General features: G+C 43.5%; 2 protein-coding genes across 4 annotated transcripts in view; one reads left to right on the top strand and one right to left on the bottom strand.

Moving 5' to 3' along the window:
• LOC138635922 (Krueppel-like factor 10) overlaps positions 1–906 on the top strand; it is a 1780-nt gene extending 874 nt beyond the window's left edge. The window contains exons 2-3 of the mRNA XM_069723649.1: positions 1–235; positions 332–906. The exon at positions 1–235 is cut by the window's left edge and continues 539 nt beyond it. Of these exons, the coding sequence (XP_069579750.1) occupies positions 1–235; positions 332–585 (489 nt within the window). The 3' untranslated portion in view covers positions 586–906. The remainder of the gene's footprint in view (positions 236–331) is intronic.
• Positions 907–1232: 326 nt separating this feature from the next.
• On the bottom strand, positions 1233–9734 carry LOC138635926 (antizyme inhibitor 1-like). Of its 3 annotated transcripts, none has more exons than XM_069723653.1 (12): positions 9542–9734; positions 7377–7498; positions 6047–6257; positions 5675–5848; positions 4660–4832; positions 4271–4405; positions 4059–4140; positions 3819–3893; positions 3433–3598; positions 2903–3018; positions 2575–2795; positions 1233–2459 (listed from the first exon to the last, which is right to left on the bottom strand). In XM_069723653.1, the coding sequence occupies exons 3-12, from the start codon at positions 6146–6148 to the stop codon at positions 2345–2347; spliced, it is 1359 nt and encodes a 452-aa protein (XP_069579754.1). In that variant the 5' UTR covers positions 6149–6257; positions 7377–7498; positions 9542–9734; the 3' UTR covers positions 1233–2344. The 3 variants fall into 3 exon arrangements, with proteins under 3 accessions (XP_069579754.1, XP_069579753.1, XP_069579756.1); XM_069723652.1 differs by lacking the exon at positions 9542–9734 and adding an exon at positions 8306–8512; XM_069723655.1 differs by lacking the exon at positions 9542–9734 and adding an exon at positions 8306–8512 and having other exon boundaries at positions 2575–2792.
• Positions 9735–11416: the final 1682 nt, after the last annotated feature.

Genomic DNA, 11416 nt, shown 5'->3' with positions numbered 1-11416 from the left:
CTGGTCCCTCAAACACCTGTTCCCGCTCTCTACGTTCAGCCGGCACTGGTGACCCCTGGTGGCACCAAACTAGCAGCCATCGCCCCGGCGCCGGGTCGGGCCTCGTACGAGCACAGATACACCCCGCTGCAGCAGGAAGTGTCCCGTGTGCGCAGTCATGTTTGTCCCCATGAGGACTGCAACAAGACCTACTTCAAGAACTCCCACCTCAAGGCTCACATGAGGACGCATACAGGTAAGAGATGGAGGATTGAACACTTAAAGGAAGGATGAATTTGAATTCTTTTCTCGATGTTTGACAGAGGAAGCCCTCGACTGTCTTCCCCAACAGGTGAGAAGCCCTTCAAATGCAAGTGGGAGGGCTGCGAGAGGCAATTCGCTCGCTCCGACGAGCTTTCCCGCCACCGGCGAAGCCACACGGGAGAGAAGAAGTTCGCCTGCCCCGTGTGCCTCAGCCGCTTCATGCGCAGCGACCACCTGGCCAAGCACGCCCGCCGACACCTGGCGGCGAGGAGGACGTCCTGCTGGACGCTGGCGGCCCCCCGGTCTGCTGCCACAACACAGTCTCTCCTCGAACAACTCTGAACCCTGAACTCAGATGCGGCTCCGCGTGTCTGATTCTCAGCAGTCCAGCTGCTCGAACACCGACTTTACGTTGGCGTGAAGTCGTCGCTGCCTCGCGGTTCCTTCATGAGGAACGAAGCTGTTTACATTCGAGATCCTGTCCTGCCCAGTAGTTTCACTGAAAATGTTGATTGTGGATAATTATTGTGGACGTTTCATATTTCTTACAAATTATTCTGAATGTTTGTTCCCTTTTCAGTGAAATTTGACCAAAGAATGTTGAATCTTTTCTTTTGTTTTTACCAAATGAGAATCTGTTTTTATTAAAACAATTTTGCACAATTTCTTTTTTGCAGGGAACCTTAAAATTCATTATTAGACTCGAACACATATTTTCTCTACTTGGTAAATTAAGATGTTTGTCTGCCAATTAGAAGTAGAAAAGCTCATGTAGTGTTATGGTCCCTACATGCTCGTGACCCTGAGAGATTTGACGACTCAAACTAAATCCCCTTTAGTCTGTGACCACAGTAAAATGGCAATTGGATTAAGTTGTGGGTTTATCTGCGAGGGGCACCGGTCCCGTCTGTCTGTACGACAGCAGCTGGACTTCACCGTGTCCAGCTGTCAGTCTGTGTGACAATAAAACACAACACGCTGATTCACAGTCCAGTCAATGAGGTGTTTATTACTGTTCATTTAGACAAGCACAGCTACACGTTAATAACAGATCATTTATCATGCCTTAGACACAGATTGGGAGACAACTTCACAGATATGGTACACACTATGCAAGTACACTCGCGTAGTCCGGAAATACTGTAATATTCTTCCAACACGGTCAGAAATGTTGAAAAAATATCTTCAAACAAATACAATATAAATATCAGTAGAAGTAGAAAAAAGGTAAAGGTTCTAGCATTATAAATGCTTTGCCTCTTTTTAAGAAAAGATCCCACTCCGTGTCAGCTGAGTCCTCATCCATCAACACTTCCCATGTTCCCTCTGCAGCACGTTCTGTCTAATAAACCTGCTCCGCTGTCTCGTGGTGCGGCGGTGACCTGCCGGGATCGAGCTTCTCAGCTCGGGAAAAACACGCAAACACTGTTTGACTGGTGAACACGGGACCTTTTCGCTTTCACAGCACACCAGTGGCAGACGGCCCTCATCATGGTCCAGGAATGGTTGTCATGGTGACACCGCACATACTTTATTCACCGCATCAGATGAGTAAATGCACCTTCGCATGTGCAGTAATGTGCTACAAGCTCCCGTTTCAAAACACTGAGAAGGAGAACAGATTTTAAAAGTGATCGGGGAGTCCAACTCTTGTCACACAAAATAAACTATACAACCAATTAAAATCATAAATACACTTCTTCAACAAGATCTCAGAACTGTGTTTCTGTTTAAATGCACTGCTTCACATCTGACTTTACAGGACTGGCAACAGCAATGTAGATATAGATAATACATCTGTCAAATATAATCATTTAAAATCATTATAATTCTACTGGAGGAGTGCAAACTGGTTCCGTGGGATGCCCAAAGCAAAGAGGAGAATGCATCGGGCTTTTCTGGACTCATCCATTTTGTTGCATACTAATTAACATCTACTTGGGTTTTCCAGGTGTAATCACATACATTTGGGGGTTTGAGAGATGAATTCAGTTTGGCCGCAGCGATTTTTAAGCTCTATCTGCACGGTGGGTTGAGTTCTTCCCAGAGGAATGTGGACCAGAGGAAGCTAGCAGCAGAGACCAGTGAGGTTAGATGATTGCTAAGCCGGGACAGAGAGTGCAGCCTCCGTTTGGCAGGGGTTGAGAAAGTAAGGGACCACTGAGAAGTTCTTGAGTGTCGCCTCGTGGGTGACACCAGTGTCCTGCATCTCAAACCTGGAGCAGGAAAACAAACACGAGTCAACAACAACGACAACAAAATGCAATTTATTTGCACAGAAAATACTTTTTTCCCCTTTTGTTTAAACGATGCGCTGGTTGAGATCCCTACCAGTCTCCAGAGGAGATGACGTAGTAGACAGGAGGGGGTGGTGAGTCGGTGGAATTGCATAGTGGCTGACCCAGACTGTAGGACCCAGCATGTGAGAACATGAGCCAGTCTCCAACGCTGAGCTCAGGTAATAGACAGTGCCCCACCACCTGGTCCAGGTCGTCTCCAGAGGGACCCCACAGGCTGCTGCTGAACACCGCAGCTTCCAGGGAGGAGTTCTGCTGACAAGGCATCAAAATACATTTAACCAGATGTTTGTTAGGACTAACAAGTGTGTGTATTTAATAGAAAAACCATGGATCTATAAGAAGAAGGTTTAGGTCCTCACCTTGTGAACAGACGGAGCAGAAATCAGCGTTTCACACAGTTTGCTGGCAAATGAACTGTAAACTCCTTCGTTCATGAAGTACTGGAACTCTGGCTCCTCGTTGGCGGACAGTTCATCTGTCCAGAGGTGGCAGACCAGTTCTACATTATGGTTTGGTTCACAGTTTGTCATTCACATATTTGAGTACTTTGGAATAACTGTTGAGAAAACTTTAAATATGGCAAAGTTATCTCGAACTAAAGATTCCCCAGTTTATTTCCTTTACGTTGCTCTTTAATTACGTGTTCAGACTTTTCAAAATTCGTGGAGAACTCAAAAACACAAACACTGTAATGAATGTGTCATGTAGCCACAGCTGTACGGCCTCTTTCTGAACCTGCAGCACGCTGTATAAAACTGTTGATGGCATTAAAATGCTCCGTGTAAAATCAGCCTTTAAGTTGGGTTACTTCCAGAATGTACATTTTCAGACAGTCATATTCTTTACCGTTTTCTTGTGTGTAAATGTGAGTGCATGTCGTGCCACTGACCGTGTTCCTGGTCCTTGCGATCGCGTGCCACCACCTCCTTGGAGATGATGTTGACAGCCAGGGTGAAAGCGGAAGACACGAAGAAGCTGCCTGGTTCAGCGATGATGGAAACTCCAGTGGAAGGAGGGAAGTACAGGTCCACCATCGACATGATGGCACTATTAATCTGCAAAACCAATGACAGACGCCTTTCAACGCCACGTTTGGATCTTTTGCTTAATTTAATAGCATTCCTCTTAAAAGTGAAGAAGACCTCTCACCGGCAGAAACAGAACTGACTACAGCGGGCAGGTGAAATGTCATACGAGTACTTCTACTTGTTATAATGTACTGGCCAACATGTCCTCAGCTAGTATCATGTGGATAGCAGATAGAAAGGTACTGACCACTTCCAGCTGCATCTCAGAGCCACTGAATCCACCTCCGATGTCCAAGATTTTCATGTTAAAGCCAATTTCCTCCTACAGCAAAAAAGCCAACTTGTAAATATGTAAAAAAAAAAAAAAAGGCACAAATTATGAAGAAAGCACAGAGTCTTTCTGGAGCTGTCTGTGATACAATGAAATGCTAAACAATAATTATAGATACTGAAGAGCAACAACACAACAGTAGTTAGTATTACTTACTCCCATATCAAAGACACAACGGGCATCAGAGATGGCATGAACATACACCTGGTCATCCTCACAGGAGCTGGAGATGTGAGACCTGTGGGGGAAACGCAGCCCCGAACAATGACTTCAAGCTTTATTCTGCTGCAGGACGTTGGAGAGAGAGCAGCTCTTCTCGCTATGGTTGAAGTACACAACATGAAGCAGTGAATCTCTGCAGGCCTCACCTGACCCCCACCACCTGCACACTCAGCTCCTTCGCACTCTCCAGCAGATGCCTGCAGTCCTTGAGGGAGCAGCCAAGCGTCATGCTGGTCTCATCGTTAGCGTTCGATGCTTCTGCCGACACCTGCAGCAGCAGCCTGAGATCACACGCAGCCAATAAAGAAACTCTGTTACTGTTCTGTTGAGAATAAAAATCATCCAGTTTTGTTATACAACCAGCACACGGAACCACAAGACTACTTCTTACAGCTTGATCTGATATATTTGGTTGCTGTGAAACAACCGAGAAGCTGCGACCAGTGATTAGTGAGTAATGACTGATAACAATGCCCATTACTCACTTTCAAGTCACATGATCGCTGACACTTGGACTCATACTTTGAGCACTTACTTGGCGTTGGGGTGGCAGCGAGAGATCTTACGCAGCTCCGCTTCGTTGTCACACACCAGGAGGTCGATGCCGTTCTTAGCAGCGTATTTAATCTGGGAGACCTGTTTGCAAACGCCGCTGTAGATGATGTCTTCAGAGGGAATACCGTGGCTCTGCACCAGCTCCAGTTCAGCCTGGAACACAAACACACAACAGTAATGCATTGATATAATATATGAGAACAGGTGATCAGACACATTAATGCAAACGGATCAGTCCAACTCCATTCTTTTTTTTTGGGGGGGGGGGTTGAATGTCAACTGTAAAGTAAAGCTGTCCTGTTTCTGTTGTCGGACAATGAGATGGGTATGAAAGTGAACCTGCAGCCACTTCCAGGCTGCTGCTCTGCACTGCTCAAAAATCTGATTCTATAACAGAGACGTCATCTGACAAAACCAAAGTAATAATATTTTAAAAGACAACGGCTATGCTGTGAGTTCAGCTACATATTTCCATGTCAAATATACCTCAGGCAAAGCACAGCCTCTGGGTAACAAACCACTGGTCGCCTGCAGAGAGAGAGGCTGTGTGAAGCGGGTTGCGAGTTGCCAGGTTGCAGTAACATTTAGGTTAAAATGGCGTGTAGTGCACAGATTAGAAGGAGAAACAAATTAACAGGAGACATCTAACATTTACTTACATTAAAATACGGGAGAAACCTGGAAAAAAACAGGCGTGCTGGCAGGTACGGTGTGCTGACCACTTGGTGGAGCCTCTATAACTGCACTACAGCTTGTGGACCAAAACTTAACAATGTCAAACAAAATAAATGTACTACTGCTTGCAGTGGTAAAGAAAGAGGAGCATAGTGTTGGATAAAATGAAGCACCCTTTAAAACAAGGGCAGTAAAGTCCTTTATGTTTTTCTGCTCAGTTTGCAGAACTAAATTGTGCACACAGCAATTTCTATTTTCGTTTACTTTCTGTGGGGAAACCTTGAGTGACATCCGGGCTCTAACACGTTGTGAAAGAGTACCTTGTTGGTGCATATGAATCCAGTGCCGAGGGCAGCGAGAACTTCAATCACAGCGGGGCTGTTGTTGCATCTGACAGCATAGTAGGGTCGAATTTGGGCCATGTGTGTTCGCCAGCGAACATGCTGCCTTATTATGACCCCCAAGTCGGCTACGAAGAACGCATTCTTCTCCGACTGAGGAAGAAGGAAACAAACATGCGGATGAGTCACAAAACACACACTTAAAACCAAAGTCAAGACTAATAGCATTTGCACATGAATCCACATTGTAAGCTTTCATTAAAGTGTGTCTGTATGTTACATCACCACATGTACTAAACAATGCAGAGAAACAAAAGAGTAAGAACACGTTGTTCAAATGAAAGCTCGTACCAGTGTTTGCTCATAAATGTGACTGTCAATCACGTCACAGAGGGCTGCGCCTCCCTCCAGCAGGCCAACCGAGTACTGCGGTTCATCAGCGATTCCTTTCATCCTCTCAACCGTTTTCTTCTAATCCGACAGGCATAAAGAATGTGGTTAGTCCGAAGTGGTCTTGCTCGCTCCCTCTCGAGCCCCTGGGGTCCTAGATTTATGCAACACACTGGACAAGGAAAAGAGAAAAGTCAACATAAAACACAGACTTCAAGCAGCAGAACAGCTCCATGGTGTTTGGATCATGCATATTCAGTAACGTTGTCCGGCCATTTTCTAGTTTTTTCTGTCGCTGGAACCGAAACCTCGCTGGTGAAATCGGCAATCGATTTTCAGCGAGCGTCCAATCAGAGCAGAGAACAGGTTCCACGTTACAGGGTAGCTTTGTGGAAGAGGCCTATTCTTCGAAAAAGCCCCTGTGAAAACACAGAGTCTGGGGCACAGGGTTCGTTTATTTTACCATCAATTACTCCCAACAATCGCCACTACTGCCTGAGCTGGTGACCCGGAAAGGTTCTTTTTGATGGCATTAACCAAGGTACAATACTGGCGGCGTCTGTGTCACAACTTCACTTTCAATGATGTTGCACAATACGTGAGCGAGACACAGAAGTGTGGACTGGAGCAGATGTGAAATGACTGTGGTTTTGGGAGGTTAAACGAGGACACGAACAATGTGAGAAGGCTGACACAAAAAAAATGAACGGCCAGAAAGAAAACTGTGAATCCGCAGTGTTCCCTCGGTTTGGTCTCCTTTTAAAGGAAACCAACTTATTATAAAAAGTATACTGATTTCATCTCTTTAAAAATCAACCAAGACTTTACGTCACAAAGAAAATGTTTAACTGTGTCACTCATTCTTTCCCCCGAGTGAAAGAAGTGATGACGTTAATTGGGTATACTTGTGCAGTTAATGTCCTACAGAGCACTGCAGCAGCACGCTCACAGAAAAGTTACATTTCAAATGAATATCGACAACCGAACAATTTTACTGCAACTAAATCTCAGCAAAAATAAAAAGTAGTGTCGATAGAAGCAGAGCAGGACTCAGTTTGGCTATTTTAATACAAGTGCTAAAAATAGATGTGAAACACGAGATCTAAAATAACTGCAGAGTTTTGGTGATGTATCCGGGGCGCGCCGCTCGCTCGTCTATTCCTTCTGCCGAGGGTTTTGGTGACACTATTTGTCACAGTACATTCATAAACAACGAGACTTTCCATAGAAACAGACACAGTCGTACAATCGAAGGTCCGCGAAGTCTCCAGTTCACAGCTGATCTACTCACATGGATGAGTCCCGGGATGAACTCGTCCACTATCAGCTAGGATCCCAAGGTGGCTCGGCGTTGAAGTCAAACGGCTCTCGGTGTAGAGCTGCCCCTAGATCCTCTGGGTCCTTGTTGTACACCTGCAGGGGCACAATGACATCAGTCAGAGAGAAACAGCCCGAGAACACATGCTCCTTATATTTAGAGCCACCAGCGTTTCCACAATCAAACAGAAAGAATGAGGGCATGAGAACGATTTCATTTGTTTTGCGATCATTATTTTATCCTGAGCTCCACTTCGTCCCTGTGGTTTCTACAGCAGTGATGACGAGCTTGTTTGTCACTTTTCTGCAGATTTCCTTGTTGCCTTTGTTGTTGTTGTTGTTGTTGTCACGTAAACTCTCAGCTGGGGAAGTCGGAGGGTCCCGAATCGGAACTTTCCCACTTCCCCAGCTGCCTGAACGCACCATTGTGCTTATGGTACAACTTTATATGGAATAACACGATTTATGTAAATGCGATTTTTGATGTTTGGATTTTTCTTCTGATGCAATCAGGTTGGTATTTAGGGATGATCTCGTTTATTAGGTTTGGTTTTACACCAGCAAACAGTATTTACACACGGTCGCCCTTGAGAGCATCACTAGGTTGTTGTTGTTGTTGTTGTTGTCCCCTCCAGGTCTCTTCCTTGTTCTTGTAACGGGCCGCTCTGCACGCGTTGGGAATGCTAGCATACGGTACTAGCGTTAGCGACGTAGCAATATACAATGTGAACATTGTTTTAAAAGATATTGGCTATTTTTGTCAACAATAACTCTCGGAACACTTATGTTGTGTTTACCTGTCGTAAACATAAACAGCTGTAGCTTAGCGTGGTGTGCGAGCAAACCTCCGCTCGGTCACCCGGGCTAACATCGTGCTAACGGCGGTGAGCCGACGCTACTTACGTCCAGTGAAAACCCCGCAGAGGGGACGGACCGCTTCTTCTTTTTAGGCGGAATTTTTAAAGAGTGGTGGGGTTCCTCCAGGAGAAAACGACGGCTGCCATCGACGAGGTGGGTTCGTTCACGTTTACTGTCGATGACGACGCGAACTAGCGCGGTTCGTTAATTACGACCGAGCCGGACGACAACAACGGAGGTCGAGTGAGCTGAGCGACGTCAGAGAGGACGTCATGACGTCAGAGAGGACGTCATCACGCCGAAATTAGCTGTTGGACATCCGGTTTATTGTCAAAATAAAATCCACAATAACGCACTTTTTTTTGTTGTTGGAGTAATTCAAGGCATCAGATCGAAAGTAAAAACACATTACATGTAATATAAATACAACAAAGCCCCCTTTTAAAACATACTTGTCATTTGTTTTTATGTATCAATTTAATACCATTCTATTTTATTTGTATATACTGTGCATTTAATTTTTTTTTAAATATTTTATACTTTTACTACCTCTATCTTTCCCATGGTGGGATCAATAACGTATCTATCTATCTATCTATCTATCTATCTATCTATCTATCTATCTATCTATCTATCTATCTATCTATCTATCTATCTATCTATCTATCTATCTATCTATCTATCTATAAGAATGAAACATTTATTAACAAACCCATCAATATTCAACCTAAACCCCAACTTACAACAGGGACAACATTCATGGTGTTGTATTCTTTTTTCTATGGAATTTCCACAATTATTAGTCAGACTTTTCAATGCCACCCTATAATATCATTGCACAGTTCATCTCTCTCATTTCATAGCACCGGACACTTTTTTCTATTTATCCCAAACTGTATTTATTTATTTTTATTTTATTTTATTTGTCTTTTTGTGTATATAGTCTGTGTGTGTGTATTTATTCAAAAATGATTATTTTTTATCTATCTTATTTTTTATATCTTATACGCATTGGTAAAATTTTTTCATATTGTGTGCACCTTTTGGTTTACTTTGCTGCTGTGACGACCGAATTTCTCCACTGTGGGATTAATAAATCTAAATCTAAATCTAAATCTAAATCTAAATCTAAATCTAAATCTAAATCTAAATCTAAATATCCGGAAAAACAAAAAACAAAACATACTTTTGTTGCTATAATTGCAAAAATAACTTCCATATAATATCTAACCTAGCCCACTGTATGGGAAATATGTCAGTGCTGAATTTCCCAAGAATTACCTGTGTAATGTCTTCATTGTATTTTCCATGGTTCAGTAATAAAGACAAAATGTTGTCCAGTAAAGTTGGCAGAATCGTCCTTATTTTCTGCAGCCACTGTCACCAGTTGTAAAACATCAGTCCCACGAGCAATGAGTAAATTAATGCATGTATTCTGTCTTCAAGTTAAAGCTCAAACTGGACTCTCTCTCGTCTCTTTGCCTTTGTTGCTGTGACTTTGAGAAGTTGTGCCTGCCTCTGAAAATGCACAGTCTGGCACAGTGTGTGTGTGTGTGTGTGTGTGTGTGTGTGTGTGTGTGTGTGTGTGTGTGTGTGTGTGTGTGTGTGTGTGTGTGTGTGTGTGTGTGTGTGTGTGTGTGTTTTCCAAGAAGATAAATTTGCATGTCTCCCTCCTCAACACTGGAGGAGGAGGGTGCCAAGGAAAGCTCAGCTGCTGATAGACAAACAGAAGTGAAGTGTTTTCTCTGGGGCTGTTTTGACTTTGACTTTCCCATCATCCTGGTATTTAAGCATCGCCTGCCTGAGTAAATACCATGTTGTTCTAATATCTATGTGTCTTATTGCACACTGTCAGGTTTTCAAGGCTTTTAGGGGCACGTGTGTGTTTTATAATAATATAATCCATTTTATGGATATGTTCAGAAATATATGAAAAATATAAGTTGAGTTGGCCTTTGCCATTTGTTTATTGCAATGATCTGCTAGTAGGCTATCTGTCTTCCACAGTCAGAGTCCATTTTCAGCAGTGTCTGTGCAGTCTCTGCAGGCTAAATATTGCCATAGCTCAGTGGTTTTAAATAATTTTTCCCAGAGTGACAGGGACATACAGCACAAGTACCCCTGGGATACATCCAAGTCTTCATGTTTTCCCTTCACACTATGATGTTTTAGGATCCAGTAAACTGCATTCCAGTGCACCCAGAAAATCATGTGTTAACCAATTACAGAACAATATCCCTTCAATCTTTGCCATCTTGACCCACATCATACTTTGGATTATATCACTTCATGATGTGTTGTTGTTTTCTTCACATAACTATACAATTCTTGTGAGTGTTAGATGAGCTTTGAGCGCTCCTTGGGGAAGAAAAAAAACAATAGCAGCGTTTGTTTCACTAATAAAACTACAGCTTGGGGTCCATTGTAAAGGCTGCAGAGGCAACGACTTTTCCGTCGACCGCAACACAAAAGCTGTTCCGTGTTTTGTGCCTGTTCTCTCCAACACCAAATGAGACTATGTATATGTAGGGCTAATCACACATAGCATCTAAAGTGGCTTCCAGTAAAGCACAATGTTTGATTTCCATTGTTTGGCTCATAATAGCCATTGCAGCCGTTGGGTATGCGACAGGGGGACATGTGTACCACCCACTGCGAGGGCGAATACTCCAGTGGCTGCATTGTGCAGCAGGAATTCTTATTTGCAAACATTGCAAACAGATTACATCAACGCACAGACTAAGAAAGACTCTGAATCTGACCAACAATCTGCAGGCAAAAAGGAATGAAGAACATAATTCTACAATAAAAGGATAAAAATAATAAAACACTTCCAACAAAATGCTTGAAAGCATCAGGAACTGTTTGTGAATCTGCCAGAGAGACTCTGCAGTGTCGGTCCATGTTTAAGTAATAAGTCGTGTATCCATTATGTGGACATGAGTGACTGGTTAACCTACCATTAATTGGTCTTATGCAACAGGCTCTAGTGTTGTTAAGTCACTCAGAAGTGGTTTCAGCTCTTTTTGCCAAAGAATGTTCCAAAGTAAAAAAGGAACTCCAAACAAACCTCGCACTCATCTGAATGCTGAGTAGGAGAATCGAAAGCAACTGGCTGCAGGAATATAACAAATATGCAGCAGCAACGTCTTCAAA

The sequence above is a fragment of the Brachyistius frenatus genome, unplaced genomic scaffold, assembly GCF_029030835.1.
Source record: "Brachyistius frenatus isolate BFR_SWC_R1_liver_20210118 unplaced genomic scaffold, ASM2903083v1 Contig_340, whole genome shotgun sequence".
NCBI classification, from domain to species: Eukaryota; Metazoa; Chordata; class Actinopteri; family Embiotocidae; genus Brachyistius; species Brachyistius frenatus.
This window is presented reverse-complemented; position numbering and strand designations above follow the sequence as displayed.

Bases quoted from the DNA above. Each gene is read 5' to 3' on its own strand.
- LOC138635926 (XM_069723653.1), bottom strand. From the start codon at position 6,148: ATGAAAGGAATCGCTGATGAACCGCAGTACTCGGTTGGCCTGCTGGAG. The intron at 4,833-5,674 runs GTACTCTTTCAC...TTTGTGTTCCAG, and splicing joins GATTCATATGCACCAACAAG to GCTGAACTGGAGCTGGTGCA. The intron at 3,599-3,818 runs GTCAGTACCTTT...TTGGTTTTGCAG, and splicing joins CTGAGATGCAGCTGGAAGTG to ATTAATAGTGCCATCATGTC.